Genomic DNA, 20,160 nt, shown 5'->3' with positions numbered 1-20,160 from the left:
ATTGCATTCGGGATAGCAAGAACCAGTGGAGCTGGAGCCAAGGAAGGATTCTAGACCCGCATGATGGTCCTTCCTTGCTGGATTGAGATTGAAAGACGGTAACACATGATCGGTTCGGTCAAAGTGGAGCGTTGTGAAGGGAACGAACGATCCAGACTCAACATGACACTCACCTGGATGTACGATCTCAAGCTGGTATGATCTTGATGACGAGTGGTCTTTCTCCCTTTCTTTTCGAGGAAGGAAGAGGGAGATTAAAGATTATAGTTAAATTCCCTTTTTCCGTGTTTTCGATATTCCTTCTAGTAGGTTGATAACCCTTTTTCTACCTCGGGCCTCGACTCGACTTTATCGATACAGTACCATACCATACAGAGGGGGGAAGAGCGGAGGGAAGTGAAGTAGTAAGCATGAAAGAAGGAACAAGACACGAGACACGAGACACGAGACACTGATAAATTTAATCTATTGCAGGGTTCGTTTTTCGCTGTACTCGTGAGCTGGAATCCAATCGAGTGAGTTTGTATGAGCAAATGACGTAATGACATCGCACAGACCCAACCATCATTCGAGTGGCGTTTCACCCGCAGTGCTGGGCGTTGTGCAGTCACGGAAAGTGAAAGTGTGGAGAGAGATGCAATGGTAAACCGAATAATGCAGCGAAGTACACCACCATTGACATCGCATGTCAAGCCCTTGAAGTTGGACGGAAGAACTGGTTACGTTATGGTAGTCACCTTGAGCGGATATACGAGGGAGCAGCAGTAGCACTTCGGCTAGTTGTGGATCATGACGAGCGAGTTCGGTGACTTTGAGAGTTGCTTCATGACATAGGAAAGCACCACAAGCAAGTATAGGTATATGTGGATGACTGTATATGGGTCATGGTGAGCCACATCCCGACGGCTCACAGTAAACAGAACGAGAATCAGCGGACAGCCCTTCGCTCGGCCGTAAATCCGAGTTTCCCATGAAAATCGTCAGAGTGGAGGTTGACCACTGCTAGTGGGAAAGGTCCTCAAGTCATCTGACAGAAGACAAAAGACAAACGCCGTAGACTCACATTCCTCAGACTAGCAAGAGTATTTATGGCTACGGGATGACGGTTATGTTCACCCACTAATCATCCTATCAAGCAAAGCATGTGTCATTCGCTCGTCCCAAAACCAGTCTAAAAAGGACATACGACGTCTATTCAATGTATGGATGGGGATGATTGTCGGCTATACCAATACCAGTACCATCATGGTACTCTGGACAGAGTACACTTGACCGGGGCTCGCACTACTGCCATGTATCACCAGTACTACTGCTACGACTATCACTCGGTCAAACCCAATCCAGCTTTCTCTCACTTGCTCACAGCTATATAAGTCATCATGTTCTCTCTTGCTCGCTCAAGACTTGTTTCTTCTCCTCACTTACTACATACTATCAAACCATCTCGAAACTTCAGCACATCATCTCCCAACATGGTCAAAGTGAGCTACTCTGGCCATCCCATCTATCATACTACGTCTACCATCGACTTCCAATTACCCAGAAGTTGAAGGCTGACGTGAGATGACCCCAATAGGTCCTCGCAGTTCTCTACAAAGGTGGTCAAGGTGATTCTCATTCCATCTTCCTCGCACCATAACCCAGATATGTAGAATCTCTAGAATGGCAGACTTACTTCATGACTCAACCGCAGCCGCAAAAGAAGAACCCCGTCTTCTCGGTACCATCGAGAATAGCCTTGGTATCTCCGACTGGCTCAAGAAAGAAGGTCACGAGTGAGTTGCGACCATCGTTTGTGCGCAGGATACTTGACCGGCTGATCTGTATTCCGCTAATCAAACTTGATATGGTATATCAGGTTCATCGTTACAGACGATAAGGAAGGCCCAGGCTCTGAATTTCAAAAGCACATTGCAGATGTAAGCTGTCCCCCACTAACATAACTATCGACAGATATCGACGCTGACTCCCATGTTCGAAAAGGCCGAGATCCTCGTCACTACCCCTTTCCACCCCGGTTACCTCACCGCAGATCTCATCGAAAAAGCCAAGAACCTAAAGTTATGCGTTACAGCAGGTGTAGGATCAGAGTGAGCTGATGCCATTTTGCATCTCCATTTACAGATCAGCTGATAGAGTTGTATAATAGTCATATCGATCTTGATGCTGCCAATAAGAAGAGCATCACAGTTGCCGAGGTAAGCAGTGTACAACATCGAGAGTCTACGATTCGGCTGATACATGGTCTCGCTGGATAGGTATCCGGATCAAATGTTGTTTCCGTGGCCGAGTGAGTACCTTCTTCTAAACCGTGCCATCCCCTCCATTCCCCCTGGCCTCATCTTCTATACTATGATAGCTGAATGGGTTCCATCACGCAGACACGTAGTCATGTCCATCCTCCTGCTCGTCCGAAACTTCGTTCCAGCGCACGAGCAGATCCTAGCGGACGACTGGAACGTCGCGCAAATCGCCCGAAACGCATATGATCTGGAGGGCAAGACGGTAGGTACGGTAGGATGCGGAAGGATCGGGTACAGGGTTCTGGAGAGGTTGAGAGGGTTTAATTGTAAGGAGTTGTTGTGGTTTGATTATACCGATTTACCAGAGGGTGAGCTGCGATGTTTTCTTACTTTTCTTCTGGGGGATACCACAGAGTATCTTGATCAGTCAGCTAACGTTGGTGCTGAATATCGTGTAGATAAGAAAACACCAGAATTTAAGAGGGTAGATAAGTTGGAAGATATGTTGGCTAAATGCGATGTCGTCACCATTGTGAGTATCTAATCTCTCGCACCCCTCTCTCCCTTCGAACTCTGGACTCGAGTAATTTCACCCTTTTGACCCCAAAGATTCACCTCGAGCAGTCGGTCTGAACTACGAGTATTTGCTGATTTAGCGGATACACCTTCCAACAGAACTGCCCACTCCACGAAAAGACCAAAGGACTATTCAACGACCAGCTCATCTCCAAGATGAAAAAGGGAGCTTGGCTTGTCAACACCGCCCGAGGAGCCATCTGCGATAGGAACGCAGTCAAGAAAGCTTTGGAGAGTGGTCATTTGAACGGGTATGCTGGAGGTGAGTGACCTGGATCATGATGGCATAAGATATGTTAGCTGATGTTTTTTTCTGGTTGAACAGATGTTTGGGGTCAGTTGTCACGATACTGAGAATTGAGGAACGACTGATTAACGTGTTTGGTAGACGTCCAGCCTTCCCCTAAGGATCATCCTTGGAGACATGCGTTCAATACTCTTGGAGGAGGTAATGGTATGGTGCCTCATTGTAAGTATAGATATTATTAATTCTAGACCCTTCGTCTCAAGGAGGGGATCACATCTCTTTTCGAATATCATATGGGATAAGCCATATCAGTTCAGTCGACTGACACGATCGTATATTCAGACTCCGGAACCACCCTCGATGCCCAAGCTAGATATGCAAACGGTGCTAAAGATATTATCCAAAGGTACCTTGCAGGTAAAGAGCAAGATCCTGCTAATTTGATTGTGATCGATGGTGATGTGAGTGGGATTACATGACATGATCCAGGTAATTGCCATCAGTTATAGAAGCTGATCTTTTTGAGTTTTGGCCGTCGTAGTACGCTTCCAAAGCCTATGGTCAAAGGGAGAAGAAGCCGACTGGTCAAAAACCTGCTGGACCTTGATCCTTGGGGTTCTGAAAGGATGATCGTAATTGGGTTTCCCGAGATTGGAAAAGGTGAAAACCGAAAGTGTATCTTGGCGAACTGTATTTCAGCGACGACAAGTAGTCTGAACCCAAGTCCGAATGTATAGTATCTCTTATGCCAAAGTGCAACTCTGTTCTATGTGATGCATTCTCCAAATTTCCGAGGTGCGTAAAGAAGGTATTCGTACTATGCTAAATTATCTATGGTGGTGTGAATGCGATGTGCTCGATATATGTGCTAGATGGTGAATGGTTCAATGATTTCATCAGCTCCGATCTAAGTATCGTGCTGTGATACTTGACATTGCTGCCAACGAGGAGAGAGGTGTTTCTTGAGAATTCGAGGAACTCCCTTGGTTGGGTTAGAAAGAGATGTTGCGGATACTCACTCGTTATACAACTATTATGTTCCTTATATACAAAATGTGATTAACTCCCATCCGATCAGGATCTGCGAATGATGACAAATGATTAGCTATCGTTTCAAAGCAAACACATCCTTCTTTCTCCACCATCTATCATCCAATCGAGCACAGGGAAATTCTCTTGATCACATTCGTATACACGACTGTCCCTTTCACTCATCCTGCTCGATGGTCTCCCCTTACCCCACCCACAACTCATCATCTCATCTATACCAAATCACTCACTCTTCACCCCTACCTCTCCTCCAAGAACCTCCGCTTCCCCCGTTGATTCATCATGACCACCACCTCGCTCCTGCTCCTATCCTGATTCTGAGCTATCGATCCCATCGATCCACCATCCAGCCTAGCCTCGCCATGCGACTTCACAGGACAGGGGAAGGCAACTACTATCACAGCTCCTAGGAAGGTCGCCGTGAATAGGGTGGAGAGGATGGAACGCTGTTTGGGTCGGAAGTGGGTTAGAAGGAGGGGAGCCATTTGGGTGGGTGGGGATGGAAGAGTGAGGAATGTGTGATTTGGGTGATGATTAGTTTTGGTTTTTCGTATGATTCCTTTTGCAGGTAATAGTCCCCTGGGTATCTTTCGTATTGCTCTCAACCTGGGCTGTGGATGTTGTATCAACCAAGTGTCGTATGTTATATTGTGATTCTTTATGAACGTTGAGTCTGATGATGTTGTACGCTCCAACGATGTGGTCGATGTTAAATGGCTCAGTGGGTTGGACGGACAGTTGAAACGAAAACATCCCACAAACGATTGGTCCAACCAAAACGGACAAAAAAGAATTTTACGGCATTTTATCCCACTACCACGTGGCACAACACGCTAGTGGAGGTCAAGTGGTCAGTGCGGATGGCCGAGTAGATGGAAAGATGAGAAGGTCATTGACTGGCTGTGCTATGCATTATACTTTATGTGTCTGTATCTATGCACTGTGTAATTATTGTATTGAAGCGTCAAGATAACGTAAAGAGAAACGTGAATTATACTTATATGTCCTCCTCATCACCAAATCTGTTCTGTCCCTCAGAACAGAAGAAGGGTTAATTCTTCGAGTAAATCGCATTGATCCCAAACCCACAATCCATTCCTTGCCCCTCAATCTGCTCAGCGGGGGAATCATAACACCCACATTCGTATTGGAAGGTATCGCTCGTGCCATCGTACTCTGGTCTGACCGCTATGCTCTGTGTGGTATCTGGACAGCTGGTCAGACAGTCTATAGGGGATGAAGCGATGGAGCTGGAAGATGGGGTGGAGATGGGTGGGAGTTTACATGTTTCGAGGGTGTAGGATGAATGTAGGTATTCGACCTGACACAGGAGGAAGAATCAGCTTTAGGTGACGCAGAGCTTCCTTCTCGGATCTGGCAGGTGTATATCTTGGAGATATGGGGATAAGTTTGAGAGATAGTCAAAAGGAGCTGGTACCCACTGAAGCGTCATCCTGGGATCTACAGTTCCCCACTTCATCGACCGCATAGACCACCTCGTCAGGTGTTGGAGCATCACTGGCAGGTGCACAGTAGCATTCGGAGGTATCTGCTTGGTAGAATGCCAGGTCCGATGAAGTGGAGCATGAAGACTGGACAGTATCGTCAGGTCAACATGTGATGATAGAAGATGGAAGGAGGTAGCAATGAAGGCGATGTGAAGACAACCCACGCTGCATTCTTCCCTGCTGGTCGCATTAACAGCTACGCTCTGAGTCAACGATGCAATCTTGGTATCTAACACACAAGCTATGTAGACCGGTGTTCCTGTCGCATTATTCTCTTGTCTTGGTAATGAGATTGCCTGAGCAGCCGAGGCGATTGAAAGCAAGAGGAGGGGTAACATTGTGAAGTGAATTTTGGAAAGATCTATAAGCAGGAAGGAGAGGATTTTTAGTATGATGAAGCTCAGAAGTGATCAGAAGGTTGGACTAGACGTGCATCATCATCATGTAGCTGCATGCTATATATACTGTATTCCACGGACGAGCCATCTGACATCACCTGACGTATTCTGAGTGCCTATTCAATTCAGTACTTTTAGCCATCTTCCAGTTAGCATGTCGATTCCATTGATTCATATGCTCCGACACAGCATGACGTGGTCTGCAAGATGACATCGGTGTAAGGAACAATGGTCCAATCCCTCAAAATCCGATACTGGTATCCGACTTGATTGCACATAGCTTGCCGGAAGGGTGTAAGTAAACCAAGCTAAGACCAAGGTGAAAGACTAAAATAGATCGAGGAACATGCCCGCCAAGGGTTTTAAGTGGGTTCGGTTATCCCCAGATTTGAAAGTACCGGGTGGCACATGCTCATCGATGATCGCCCAAGTGGTTGATGCTGTCAAAGTGGATTCCCAGCATATCTGTAAGGAGATCGTAGATAGAGATAATAGTATACATGAATACACATAATCCTACATCCTATCCTATATAAAGGGAAGAGCGAAGAACGAACACAAGTATAATAAATGATGATTGTCCGTAACTAAAACCAACAAAAGCTAAGCTACAGTCTATCAAAATGTCCATTCACCATTACTTCTGTACCTTCACAAGGTAAGCTAGCTTAGAAGGCAGGAGCAGGGTTGGAAGACTTGGAGTTGAATGGCTTGTTGAAGATCATAGGACCGGCGAGGATGTTATCATCTCCTACCAAGGTGGTGTTGGCTTGAGAGGTGAGGACGGCGTAGGAGATACCTTGGACTGAGGGGAGGCCTTGGACCTTGCCGTTGACTACTGGGAAAGTGTTGGAGGTGAGACCCTGCGAGTGATCGAAGTGTATCAGCGTCACATTCTCATGTCGAAATGGTTGAGTGGGACAAGGAGAACGGGAGTCAAACTCACAGCAATGACTTGTACGTAAGCTCCATCGGTGCTAGCGGAGGTAGTGATAGACCCATCATCACCGATGGTCAAAGCGGGGAAAGCCTTGACGGGGAGGGTGGGGTTGGACGAGGGACAAGACTTGATGAAAGCGCTGGCGATAGAGTAGACCTCGTCGAAGTCGAGGGGAGTGTCCTCGGGACCAGACCACGCGGGACCCTTCTCGACGGAAGAGTACAACCAAGCTTGGTGTCTTGCCTCGGTGGTCAAGATGGATCCTGCAACGGTGACGTAGGCTTTCTCCATGATGGATGAGGCAGCCCCCAAATAGGCGGAGACACCGACGTTCTCGATGACGGTGGCGGTGGCGAGGAATGAGGTGGGGTCGGTGATACCTGGGAATTGGTAGGTGCATGGTTGGGTGGCAGCTGATCCGAGGGCACCGGAGAGGAGCGCAACGTGTTGGGCTTCGTGCTCGGCGATGTTCTCGATTCTGTTTCGGACCTACAATACAGATATATGAGTATGATCCTCAAGAGCGGGAAGGTGAGAAGGAGAAGAAGAAACTCACCCAGTCGGGGTAACCGGCCTTTTGGAAGGCGGCTTGATCGAATTGACCTAGGTATTGGTGGTAGAATGCGTTCTCGAGGTGTTCGAGAGTGAGCGCATACTGGAGGATGTCACTGTGATAAGGGTGATGGGATGTCAGCCGTCGAAAAGGAAGAGATCCTGTGCTTGGGGATGTGGGAGGTGAAGGAGATGGAGGATGAATCAACTCACGTGTCGGTAACAGCACGTTTAGCGGGAGCGGCGTACGAGGCGATGGCAGAGAGGAGAGCGAAGGCGACGGTGAACTTCATTTTGACTGATTTGTTTGTTGGTTTTGTTAAGTTGAATTCAAAAGAATGTGTGTTGGTCGGTTTGATTGTTGAGAGCTGTGATTATACTTGTGAAGAGTCGATTGGATTGAGTGGATGAAGAAAAGAGATTGTCAGAAGGAGGGATGGAAGGGGGTTTATATATGTGTTTTCCCATTCATTTTGTCCCGGTGGTTCACTGTGCAGTATTCCAGCGAAAGTGTTCTGAATGGATGGCTTGTTTACTTCTCGGCTGGTCTCACGGCATGAACGATCATGACGACTTCTCACTTCTCTGATGTTTGGGTTGTTCGGTCTGATCCAATGAGCCATCTCATCTCAGTCCAATATGGTGAGGAATGAGCAAATAACGGCAGGTAAACAAGTCCGTTTGGAAATTCATCGTATCATACTGTATGTCCCATGTACCGTTGAACAGCATACCATGCCATGCGCTGTGTTAGACACACAGATATCAAAGGCCGGAGATAGATTGATGGTTGTGGCTTTGGACTAAACACCAACTAGCATTATCATGCCGTAAGAATGGATATGCAAAGAGTAAACAATGCAACCCATAGACCACACATAGAACGTTCTCCGTTATCCGCAAGGGGTTGTACAATGAGGACTACGGATCGGACGGTATTTAATCGATGTCTGATAAGCACCTTAGGGGACATACATGTAATTCCATCATTCGATCAAATGACCAAGAATAAAAAAAAACCACGCCAAAATCCAAAGTTCTGGACGTACATTATGTTTGATCGTCATCCCCTAGCAGTGTTTCGGACAGACAGATGGAACATGTACCGAGGTAAACAACTCTGATGGACCCAATATAGTCTGATTAGATATTACAGCATCTTGACCTGACCTGAAATTGAATTATTATTTTGGTCGCGCTGATTATCAATTTATCGAACGTGACTGACTTCTTCGTCAGTAGCTTAGGGGTGCTCATCAGACGATACTTTTCCAAAATGATCATCGGCGAAAAGTCTTCCGTCAGGTCACAACCCCACCTGGGGCCAAAGGGATCAAAATGAATCAGTCTCATCGGATGGGACGTTTGACACACATAAACAATCAAAGGTGACAGCTTGTTGAATTGAACAGGCACTAAAAAAGCTTCGTTCGGCATGATCATGCCGGGTGGGGGGTTACGTTACCACTGGTTCTGTGCTCTCGATCGAACATGTCGTCATGTCGAGGTACGTGTAAACAAGTCGAAATGCACAAACAGACGGGATGTGGAACGAGCGAAAGTGTATGGGACGTCAATTGAAGAGTGTCCCCAATTACAGTGCTAGGCTATGTACGGATCACTCCTGTGCGATTTTCATCAACGCCGGCTTCGCTTGATGCACGACAAGATTCAAGGAAATGCAGAATGGACCGGTACCCCACTACAACGTACCCAACTACAATGAGCATTTGCGCGTTGACCAGCCCTATCTGGTTGACCTGATGTCATGGGAAAACCCTTCTGAGCATCTTGAAAGTCTGCGCATCGTCATCTTTACTGCTAATAGTATCGCCACTGGCATTGGTTTGTGGCGGAGGAATGAAGCTAGCAGCTAGATGCCCGGCTGCCTTCAGAACGCTTTTCGTGCCAGCATCCGTCAGAACTCTAGGATTTGTGATCATCAGCACGTATGTCCACATGCGCGCTGAGGATGTTAAATAAGCTCAAGACGTCCAAGCTTCACTCTCAAATCAGCTTGGCGTTCATAATCACTGCTTTCTTGCACGATCTGAGCCCACTTGGACGTTTCTTGGCTTTCCTGTCTCGATGATTGATTCTCGGACATCTGATCTGTCGATGTGCTAGTGAATTGGCAATGAGACTTGAATGTGCTAGGATCTGCTGGGAGATGGGAAAAGGGAAAAGAAGGTCGATGTGTGTCGCCATTCCAGAGAGACCTTGCGAGCAGCTTTGTATTTCCTTTCTTAAAAACACTAAGTCCCCAAGACTCGACTGCACCTCCAGGACAAAGTTCGACCGTAACGTCCATGTACCAAGGAGAAGACGAGCTCGACATCCCTTCTTCTGTGACCGGTCTTATCGGACTGGTCGGTGATAATCAAAAGAACGAGCAATACGCGACACGAAGGGCAGAATGGATCATCGTGGACACTAGAATAGGCTGGCGTGTAGTATCTGTGCTATCAATCCTTTATTCATTGTGGTTTCAGACTCATCGCTCACAAGTCGTCTCTCACGGTGGCGAGACTCCGGAGGAAGGCAACTTAGGACACACAAAGACAGGCGCCAAACCCCAGCTTGAGAGTAAAACTCCCGATCGGGCGTATGAAGTAAGGCCAGAACGTTCATTGACTTATACATCTAGAATATGCATAGGACTCTTCTGGATGGGTTTCTCCTGGCAAGTTCATCTTACCTGTCAGTCTCTCAGCGCATTTCCGCAAATCGTCCAGGTATGTCGCCCCCGGAGCTATCCTGCTCTATGTTTGCAAAGGTGCCACATTTCCAACAGTGCTCTCAGCAGATTCAAGCTTGTCATTGTCACTTCCAGTACTGGGCTTTATTCTAGAGCTCTTATCACTCCCCGGGGACATTTGCAAGCGAGACGCACCTCCTGATACACTGTGGCTATGGGCGAGTTCCCGCCTTTTGAGTTCCTCATATTTCAATACCTTGCGATAATATGCCTCCTCTGTCTCTTTGCTTATGTTGCTTCCCCTGTCAATGCCGGATGCCGTTTGGGTGCTGAGCAAGCCCCTGTTACTATACCCAGCATTAAGGTCACCTTGTTAGCCAAAGCCTACCTAATTTTTGGAAAGTTAGGACGCTTTGACCTACCCACTATCAGCTTGTTGCGAAAGCTCCTCCCAAAGTATCGTTATCTCCCTTTCGATTTCTGCCAGCCGTGCTGAATCTTTTGTGTTAGCCACTTCTTCTCGGGTATTTGGCGCTTTCGTACGAAGGGGCAATCCCGCGGTGGGGGTCGAGGCTTTGTCAGACGGAATGCTCGGGTCCCTCACACTGATGTTCGTTCCATCGTTGGGTATGTTTGTCGACTTGTCAGCTTGGGTGCAACTTAAGGCGAAATCGATGATAGTACTTGTTGGGGATGTATAGTGCAAGATAATCAGCAGCGGCGACATCTTTATACTGACGATTTCTGAGTTACTGGCAAGGTCCGACCGAGTTGACTCGATCTGCCCTTTCACAGTGAAAGAAGGCAAAAGGATCTGAGAGGGGTGGAGCACACTTTGTGCATCACAGCATGACATAATAAGACAACATCGATCCTTACACCTTGCATAGCATTGCAATTCTGCCTGGAGGATCGACCAGAAAGGATAATTGGTGACAGGTTGACAAAGGTGACCCCATGACACCTTAAATCCACAGTCACGATGGCTATTGTTTGTACAAATTTCCTTGTCCGGGCTGCCATCGTCTTATACCGGATGTCATTGCTCGGGCAGTCCTTGTCTCGATGATGGATTTTCTGACATCTGATCTAGCAATCTGTGAGGAAAACACAAGCACACGGTCATTCATACGTCGTACGATAAGTAAAGTGAGACACAATCGACAGATCATCAGTCTGATACGATTTCACATGTTTCAGCTGATCATTCTCTATCATCCTGACTATCGCTCATTTCAGATATGACGTTCTCTGATCCCGATCCGTCTACCATGTCTTCTCTCGGTGCATTCTCGCGGATCGTCGTCGGAGGATGTCTCGTCGAGAGAAAATACTCTTCGGTGTCATCTGACGTGATGCCTGTGCCAGACGACCTCCCAGATTGTCTCGTCTCCAATGTCTGACGGCAGATGACTACATGTCCAGCTTTGCTGCTATCACTGATCGTGGTAGGAGAGACACTTTCTTCCTGGGCGAAGGGCATCCGGATGTCACAGGGGTTTCTAGATATGCTGCGACTGCTAGGAATGGACCTTTGAGCTTGTTGAGCAGCTGTGAATGTATACAGGAATCGTTTGTATACCGTCTCATCCATAGTGAAAGGTCGGTCGTGACCGCGAGAGTCGTCAAGCGGTCCTTGGCTGTAGAAGCAATTCAGCAAGCAAAGTCTCAAGCTTGACAGGTGGATAGTGAACTCACTCGGAAATATTACATATAGCAGTTTGCTGTCCTGCGGACTGAGACCCACTCCATGACTCCGCTTCGCTTTCCCCTTCGTCTTGAGGGGTGCGTCCTTGAGCATTCTGGGTCAAGCCAACGGACGGGGTCGGGATCGGGGTCGAAGCTTCGCTGGACGCATTATTCAGCTCTCTCACGGTGACACTGGGTTCTTCGGTCGTCATCTGGCTTTGGAGTTCGTTGATATGTTGATGGATAGGCAGAGATGGTACAATTGAGGCAGAAGGAGATACGATAGATGCTACGGCTTAGTGTGGAGACTTGAGCCATACATACTTATCACGAGAGGCGAAAGTCTCAAACAGCTTCGCATCAACGTTTCTCTAAGTAAGGTCCGCCCGAGTTGACTCGATGTGGCCTTCCTCGAAAAAAGAAGGCCATATGATTTGAGACGCGTGTCACAAGATTGTTGCAGCACAGTATGTCCTCACAAAAGATCGATCCTTACACTTTGCATAGCATTGCAGTCATGCTCGGAGAGCAGCCCACAAAGGATGGGTGGTGACAGGTTGACGAAGTGAGCAACGAAGCCGAGCCTATGTAGCATCCCCAATTCACAGTCACACTGCCTGTTGTTTGCTCAGAACCCCTTGCCAGGGCTGTCATAGTCATACACTGAATCATATCACCCGGGGAGTCCTCGTCTCGATGATGGCGGCAGGATAGGTGTTGCAGCCATAGATTAGATAAAACCGAGGATCGTATACAGTAATCGGGTTTGACCGAGATTCCTCCGTGTTACAGTAGCTAAATAACGCTATGTCGCGCTAAAACATGGGAAAAACATTTTGAAATATCTCTTCTCGTCTCTTTTGTCCTTCATCTCTCTCTCTTTTGTCAGATCAGATTATCAAGCTGCGCTCCCTGTCACAGATCATCAGAGACCAGCTCAGAGACGTGCATATAAGCATAAGCCATCATCCTCACCCGGGTACTTCGATGCCTTCGTGACATCCTCATACCTCATTCTCCCTTCGTCAAATATCGTCTTCCTCGATCTCCAGGTCTATCCCCTATTTCAACACCTGAGACCTCATCATACTGCTCAGGGAGTATTGCTAGAAGATGGTGAGATACTCGTACACTCACTTGGATGAGTTCTTCGTCCTATCCCAATGGCAGGAAGACGTAAGTCAGCAATATTCCCAATCCGTCATTCAGCTCGATCTGACCCTTCGTCCAACATAGGTCAAAGGCCCATTCGGTCTTACGCCCCCACCAGGTGATTGGGAATCTTTCAAAGCCAAGATCAAAGGTGAGCTGGCTGCCTGTATTGCATTGCGTTATATGCTCACAGCTCATATGGCCTCCTTCTCACAGCTCTGAACGATGTGTGTCCTCCAGGTGAAAGTGTGAAGGTGATATATGCCGCACGGCATGGTCAAGGTGGGTTTAGGTCTCTCACCATTGTCATAGCTTCTCATGTATACCGTCCTTGTTAGTGCTGATGACATATTCGTAGCCGAACACAACGTAATAGCAGACAAGTATGGTGAAATGGTAAGCTCCAAAAATACCGTCCATCGAGCCGTACTCAGTTGAGCTAACAAGACACCTGTCACTCACACAGGGCCAAATGCAACACCCAATCTTAGATCCCGACCTCACCCCTCTCGGTCGTTCTCAGGCCTACCAAACTAGATTGGCACTAGAAAGAGAATGTAAGAGGGGGATGCCCCTACCTGAAAGATGGTTTGTCAGTCCGCTCAAAAGGGCTGGCGAGACATGTGGGATCGAGTGGGGATGGCTGTTCGCTGATGATTATACAAGCGATGGGCTGAAGGAGTGGAAAGGTGGGAAAGGGCATGGGGTGGACGCTACAGTCATTGAGGTGAGTACTGGCTTTCTGATCACTTTTTGTTATGCCTCATCTACCAATAAGCATCTTCCTAAGCACACTTTCTGCGCACCCCCCTCTTCTCTAGGCAAGGGTACACAAGTGTTGTGCTAATCGTGCGTATATACAGAATATCCGAGAACATCTCCACGTGCACCAATGCGACGCCCGCTATCCCCTCTCCGCGCTCAAGGCCCAATTCACTTCATTCACCTATCCAGAGGGTATGTCCGACGAAGATGACGTTTGGAAACCCATCGTAGTTAGGGGTAGAGAGACGGAGGAAGAGCTCGTAGCTAGGCGAGGGGAGGGTATAAGGGAGGTTTTGGAGAGGAGTCAGGGGGATACTTGTGAGTTTTTCTGGTATGAGTCATCTGCAATATGTCATGTTCGAGGAGAATGTACAAGTGCAAAGCTGACTGTAGTTGTCAATACGTTCCATAGATATAAGTCTTACTTCCCATTCAGGCGCTTTGAGAGGGATCTATAAATCTCTGAATGTGATTCCAAGGAAGGTGATAGTAGGAGAGATGAACGTGTTAGTCATCAGAGTTAAGGAGGTTCAAGAGTAGGTTCAACCGCTATGTGTATTGACAACTGCATTGGAATGGACCGTCTTTTCATATATGTTGTAAGATATAACTCATATAATTCACTCTCACATGCATGTAATGATATAATGCGATACCCACAACTACAACGTAACGTATCTTACTGAACAACACATGATAATGACTATATAACATGGCATACTTAAAACATAAATCGAAATCAGACGAAATGACACTCCACCTCGTATCCTACTCCTCAGTCACATCGTCATCTCAACTTCGACTTCGAGATCTTCTCAAAGACAAACATGACTCTCCCCGTCCCGCCATTCTCAGCTATCTTCCTCAAATCATGCTTCTTCTTCTTGCCCATGCCCAAAAGATCCTCATATTCCTCTGAAGACTCCTTTCTGGATCTGGATTTACTGCTACCCTTCTTTCGTTTGGAAGGAACCACTACCGTCGATCCTTCCGAATCCTCATCTTCATCCTCTTCCGCCGAGTCCAACACTTTATCAGGAGTATCCTCTCCCTCTCCATCATCACTTCCTGCAACCTTTCTTTTCTTCTTCCTATTCTTCTTATCTTCAGCTTCCTCCGATGCAGTAGCAGACGCGACCAGAGCACCCTCATCCGAATCCCAAGCTTCATATAGCATTTTATAGAGGGTTGGATCCATTACGTTTCGGAATGAATGATGGTCGAAGGAATCAAAGTGTGCCCATTTCTTGAGAGCTTTGAGTTTTTGCTGTTGTTCAGCAGCAGCCTGTGAGAGATGTGTCAATGTTAGCATTCACTAAGACCGGGGTCACAAAAAGCTTGGGGCAAGACGCACCTTTTTGAGCATTTTGACGGGCTGAATAAGGTACAACCGAGATAAGGTCGGTGTCTTTATTTACTGTATTCTGAATGTACAACTTACGAGGTTAGGATTGTAATCGTTGGCATTTACGAATTTAGCCTTTTCTTCTTCTTCATCGTCACCCTCCTCATCCTCAGCGACAGTACTAGTTTCTTCACTTGTTGTCTCTGCAATTTGAGCAGTATTAGTAGAGCAATCGCAACCAAGAAGGTCATCTATCATCTCATGTCAGCTTAAACCAGTACTTGACAAGAAGGAAGCTCACGAGTTTGACATCCATCAGTCTTCAGATTGAGGGTGAAGATGTCCCTCAATTCGGCATGCGAGAAGGCTACCGTCTCACGTAAGCGTGGTGCAGGGAAGCCGATTAAGATGCGATGCAATCTTACAGTCTTTACTCTCTTTGACCACTTCCCCTTGTTCCATCATTTGATCGGCAAGACCCATCTTGGTAATCTGCCTCTGATAGATCTTTTCGTCGATAGCGTTGGTGGTGAGCAATCGGTAGATGTAGACAGGTCGCTTCTGACCATCACTATGGGATTGTAAGCTCAGCTTCTCATCACGACAGTAAAAAAGCTTACCGATGAATCCGAGCCATAGCTTGCAAATCGGTCGAAGGGTTCCTGAAGATCAAGTCAGATAATCATCCGATCATGACATTGCTCAATCACTAACCAATCACTATCGAAGAGGAATAATCTCGATCCTCTGTAGCACACGTCAACTCGTCCCTATCTTGACAACATGGATTGCATTGGCAGCTCACCCAATAAGATTCAACCCAACCCCTCCAGCTTTGGCACTCAGCAAAAACACGAAGCTCTCTTCCCTTCTCACATCCCGATTGAACGTGTCGACTAATTCCTGTCGTTGCTTCGCAGGGGTGCTTCCGTCCAATCGTAGATATGGGTACTTTCGGATCTTGCACATATCTTGGATGAGGTTCAGTGTTGCTGTCCAGTTGGATACAACGACCACCTTTTCGGTGGTTTCTTGGTGGATTGAGTGGAGCATTTTATCGAGAACGAGCATTTTACCTGAATAGAAGCATTCGAGATCAGCTGCATCATCCCATAATGACTACAATACCGCGCTCATAACTCACCACTTGTAGTAGTGTCATTGACGTTTACATCGAGTGGGATCGCAGATTTGGCTTCACTAAGTGCAGACCCAATCTCTTCCGAACTGATGCCTTCATCGTCCTTCTTTCGTAAGAGCTGAATAACCGATGTCAGATGTTAGCTCTGAATATCCTTGATTACGCTTGAAAACTCACCATAGGCGAATTGGAGATTTTACGCATCATGTCGACTGGACAAAAAGTGAGCTGTTTTCCCACCAGGGCGGGATATCAATGTACTTACTCAAAGCTAAAGATTGCTGACCGCCTCTGAATAGTCCACCGACAATCGAAGGTTGAAGCAGTCGAGCCAAGACCGATAATTGGAGAAGCGAAGGCGCGACAAACAGCACATATTCATCTGATAGGAATTAGCCATTGCTCGCCGGTCTAGCACACTCACGTTTGGGTGGTAAGAAATTCTCCATGACATCTGCTGTTCTACGAAGGACAAATTCCTTGGAGAGCTTGTGTAGCTGAGCGAACAGGTGCAAGTCAGCCTCAAACAGAGATGATAAATGAAGACACTTACCTCACTTGCTCTTTCCTCGCCAAGTTCTACGACTTTGCTATTGGCACCGACTGCTCGGCCCGCCATGATAGGCTTCTCGTATTGCTTGTTGAATGCATTGTATCGTCCCAACATTCCCGGACAGGTAAAATCGACCTAGACGGATGTCAGCTCGCTTGCTGCCGTCTTCGGGCAGAGTATAGCTCACCATCGCCCAGTACTCGGCAAGATCATTCTGAATAGGTGTACCAGACAATACTGCAGGGATATCAGCTCACGCTCGCGAATCATGAACATTGTTCACTCACTGATACGTCGCTGACAACTTAAAGCGTCAAACATCTTTTTGGTCTTGTTGTCTTTCGATTTGAGCCGTTGACCTTCATCGCATACGATAAGGCCAATGGGAGGTTGGCAAGAAGCCAGTTCTTTGCTGTAAGCAAGCTTGTCAGGATAATATTCTGATCCGATGCATTTGATACTCACATTTCTTTTCGCAACTATAGGTGATTGTGTGAAACGTCAGTCTTTATCCTGTGGATAGGCACAAGCGGATCATGACTCACTCTTTCATAGCCGATTATCAACACTTGCATATTCTTGTTGTTGACCTGCCGTTCCCATCAGCATACCGTTTCAGCAGGATGTTTATAACTTACAAAGCTCGAGATTCGGTAATTCGTCCCATCGGCTACCAGTACATTGATGCGTTTATCTGTCTTGGCGGAAGTCCTGGACGATCTCACTGTCAGTTGACATAGGCTGCAAACCTATATAATGGAATCTCACCATTTCTTGAACTCCTTCCTCCAGTTCTCGACCAGAGTAACAGGGCAAACGATCAACACCTTCTGAATGCTGATCATGAAGCTCAATGTGAGTTGAGGTCTACCTAGACGAATCACGATCATGGACTTACGTCTGACTTTGATTGTCAAACGGAGATTGGTCTGTTCCATACGTCAGCATTGTACATATCGTACCAGGTATTTTGTACTTACATAGTAAGGTATGGATCAAAGCAATACTTTGAAGGGTCTTTCCTAAACCCATGTCATCCGCTAAGATGCATCCCTCCGCTTCGGCAGCTGTATAACCCATCACGCAGGAATAGAGGAACTGAAGGTATGGTCTGGAATCAGCCGATCATTCAAACAACGATGTATAAGGTTTCAGGCGCTCACCTTTACACCTTCTTTCTGATGCTTCCTCAATAGGGAACCTAAGATTGGATCCACTACAACATCGACCACGTCCAGATCACTGTGAAACGGAATGATATCAGCTAGTATTCAAGATGCCATGACAGCAACTCACGGATGCTTCTGCCTCATAATTTTCACTAGTTTCTCAGGGGGTCTAGGCATCACGACCGCACCTTCAGCATTGGGGTTGAATAAAGCCCCGCCCCATTCCATCCTCTCTTTACTGCTCTTTTCGCCCAAAACAATTCTACTCGCCTTAGGTCTGACGACCGATGGACCATAGAATGATTTCGCAGCGATGGGTTTGGAAATGGGCATTTCGACCTTATGGGAAAGAGGGATACCTGGTGGTGCAGCTGTCAATCCGCCTGATGAGGTTCTTCCCGGAATATATCCTGCGACAGGCTTCGGAGCATGGGTCTGAGTGGGAGCCTTGAAAGGTTTGGCAAATGTTGTGGCACGATAGGCGGTTGGACCGAGGATGGAGGACGGTTTAGGTTTATTGAGGATTGTGGTTCCTGCTTTGAATCTTTCCGGGGTATCAGTTTGCCCACTTGTGCGAAGAGATATAAAGGCAGTGAGAGAGTGTGCTCACTCTTGCTTCGAGACCTCTCTATCTACGAGGATATCCATGCCCCCGATCCTCAATTCCTGGTCGGCACAGACATCTCTTTCACCTTTTCCCGTGACACCCTTACTGTAGTTAAAGCATCAGCTTCTTGAGCACGAAGCTAAGATAGCACAAACTCACTAATTTCCTTCTTCATCGATCATTGTTATCTTATTACCCTCCACTTTGATGAAAGCATCACCATCCCAAGTTTCTGTGATAAGAATACCGTAAGCTCGAGTTCATCTTACAAAAGAGGTGAGAGGTTTTGCTACAGAGTCAACTTACTATGCTGAGGTGGCCAAGGTAATGAGCTATCGTCAGCGTAGGACATCGAGCCGAAGAAGATCACCGCAGCTCACCTTCTTCTGTTGAGGTTTTCTCCTGTCATACTCTTGTCAGCTACTTTGGGCACATCAACCGTTACGACGAGCCCACTCACCATTGCACCGCAAAGTACTCTGCATATCTACCAGGCGTTACAACCTGATATACGTTTCTTCCACTCCTCCCCAAGCTCATCTCCACCCTAGGGGAATCTACAGCTCTCTCCTTTCCTTTGCTCGAGCTCCTACTAGGACCCGTATGAGGGGTAAGAGGGATAGGTTGAGGGGTCGAGATTGATCCGACCCCCACTTCTTCCTCATCATCACTGTCGGAATCGGAACCTGATCCTTCAGAGCATGAATCAGGAATACGATCCGCCTGAGTAGCGATGGAATCTATGATAGCTCCTAAGCCCCTTTTGGGCTTTGATGAAGATGGTGAGTAGGTCATCTCGGATCTGCTCCTACCTGATGGATATATGTTGAGAGGAAGAGAGGAAAAAAGGAAAGAAGATGATGGATGGCAACATTACATCCTCAACTTTACTATATCCGCGCCTGATCTTTTTATCAGTTGAAACGCGTCGAGGTTACGTCAACCACCTCATCACTTTACGGCGCTCTCCGCCGAAATCTCGCTATTTCCCAGAATCTCAGAAACATGTGCTTCAGTTTTCTCAGAAACTTGGGTTTCACACACGCGGACAGAGGAAGATTTCCCGCTTTTTCAGGGAATAGTGAATAACCCTCCCTTTGGTTTCCCCAGATACAAACGGTTAATTCCCGATGATGCAAAGGTCGTAGATCGATCGACAAGAAAAACATTACCCAGTGAAGTAGCCCGCTCACGATGAAGGGGAAGGAAGTAACGGCAGATATGGACATGACGATGACGAGTACATCCGCTCTCTCATCTGCCTTGACGGTGTCCGAAGACCGTAGACCTATAGCTCTTTATCATCGTCTCATGTTTATACAGCTTCGTTCGATACAAATACAATCTTGACACTTTAACATTTAAGCTCTTATCATTTATCACTTTGAATCGCCCAATTGTGCATAAATTGAATTGAATCGCAGCTGTAGTCTGGTACAACCCGACGACCGATCGAAAAGACCTCAATATAAGCCTCGACTTGTGCAAGTTGGAACTGGAATTGGAATCTCAACTCAGTCTACTTCA

General features: G+C 47.0%; 7 protein-coding genes across 7 annotated transcripts; 2 read left to right on the top strand and 5 right to left on the bottom strand.

Moving 5' to 3' along the window:
- Window positions 1-1,379: 1,379 nt before the first annotated feature.
- On the top strand, window positions 1,380-3,673 carry I302_104194 (uncharacterized protein; the record flags this gene model as incomplete). The annotated part of the gene is made up of 14 exons (XM_019189560.2): window positions 1,380-1,481; window positions 1,577-1,607; window positions 1,694-1,775; window positions 1,859-1,919; window positions 1,984-2,090; window positions 2,150-2,198; window positions 2,259-2,290; window positions 2,382-2,611; window positions 2,702-2,775; window positions 2,919-3,081; window positions 3,145-3,153; window positions 3,208-3,288; window positions 3,409-3,527; window positions 3,608-3,673. 14 exons carry the CDS (start codon window positions 1,380-1,382, stop codon window positions 3,671-3,673), a joined length of 1,206 nt encoding a protein of 401 aa, XP_019049122.2.
- Window positions 3,674-4,355: 682 nt separating this feature from the next.
- Window positions 4,356-4,601, bottom strand: I302_104193 (uncharacterized protein; the record flags this gene model as incomplete). The annotated part of the gene is made up of 1 exon (XM_019189559.1): window positions 4,356-4,601. The coding sequence occupies one exon, from the start codon at window positions 4,599-4,601 to the stop codon at window positions 4,356-4,358; it is 246 nt and encodes an 81-aa protein (XP_019049121.1).
- A 566-nt stretch (window positions 4,602-5,167) lies between these two features.
- On the bottom strand, window positions 5,168-5,962 carry I302_104192 (uncharacterized protein; the record flags this gene model as incomplete). The annotated part of the gene is made up of 3 exons (XM_019189558.1): window positions 5,168-5,437; window positions 5,559-5,708; window positions 5,789-5,962. 3 exons carry the CDS (start codon window positions 5,960-5,962, stop codon window positions 5,168-5,170), a joined length of 594 nt encoding a protein of 197 aa, XP_019049120.1.
- A 728-nt stretch (window positions 5,963-6,690) lies between these two features.
- I302_104191 (uncharacterized protein) lies at window positions 6,691-7,807 on the bottom strand (the record flags this gene model as incomplete). The annotated part of the gene is made up of 4 exons (XM_019189557.1): window positions 6,691-6,885; window positions 6,969-7,451; window positions 7,519-7,630; window positions 7,728-7,807. 4 exons carry the CDS (start codon window positions 7,805-7,807, stop codon window positions 6,691-6,693), a joined length of 870 nt encoding a protein of 289 aa, XP_019049119.1.
- A 3,609-nt stretch (window positions 7,808-11,416) lies between these two features.
- On the bottom strand, window positions 11,417-12,113 carry I302_104190 (uncharacterized protein; the record flags this gene model as incomplete). Its single annotated transcript, XM_019189555.1, has 2 exons — window positions 11,417-11,852; window positions 11,911-12,113. 2 exons carry the CDS (start codon window positions 12,111-12,113, stop codon window positions 11,417-11,419), a joined length of 639 nt encoding a protein of 212 aa, XP_019049117.1.
- Window positions 12,114-13,014: 901 nt separating this feature from the next.
- Window positions 13,015-14,358, top strand: I302_104189 (uncharacterized protein; the record flags this gene model as incomplete). The annotated part of the gene is made up of 7 exons (XM_019189554.1): window positions 13,015-13,077; window positions 13,138-13,204; window positions 13,270-13,335; window positions 13,412-13,449; window positions 13,520-13,780; window positions 13,917-14,136; window positions 14,231-14,358. 7 exons carry the CDS (start codon window positions 13,015-13,017, stop codon window positions 14,356-14,358), a joined length of 843 nt encoding a protein of 280 aa, XP_019049116.1.
- A 247-nt stretch (window positions 14,359-14,605) lies between these two features.
- On the bottom strand, window positions 14,606-19,428 carry I302_104188 (uncharacterized protein; the record flags this gene model as incomplete). Its single annotated transcript, XM_065869822.1, has 27 exons — window positions 14,606-15,103; window positions 15,173-15,193; window positions 15,260-15,414; window positions 15,465-15,530; window positions 15,589-15,734; window positions 15,784-15,825; window positions 15,878-15,910; window positions 15,969-16,239; window positions 16,308-16,422; window positions 16,482-16,516; window positions 16,570-16,686; window positions 16,729-16,801; window positions 16,858-16,992; window positions 17,045-17,094; window positions 17,145-17,269; window positions 17,323-17,336; window positions 17,403-17,447; window positions 17,496-17,568; window positions 17,626-17,694; window positions 17,756-17,786; window positions 17,838-17,955; window positions 18,021-18,099; window positions 18,154-18,570; window positions 18,637-18,738; window positions 18,793-18,865; window positions 19,004-19,035; window positions 19,094-19,428. 27 exons carry the CDS (start codon window positions 19,426-19,428, stop codon window positions 14,606-14,608), a joined length of 3,270 nt encoding a protein of 1,089 aa, XP_065725894.1.
- Window positions 19,429-20,160: the final 732 nt, after the last annotated feature.

Source organism: Kwoniella bestiolae, chromosome 2 (assembly GCF_000512585.2).
Source record: "Kwoniella bestiolae CBS 10118 chromosome 2, complete sequence".
Lineage (NCBI taxonomy): Eukaryota > Fungi > Basidiomycota > Tremellomycetes > Tremellales > Cryptococcaceae > Kwoniella > Kwoniella bestiolae.
Note: the sequence above shows the minus strand (reverse complement) of the source record. Positions and strands in the feature narration are given on the sequence as shown.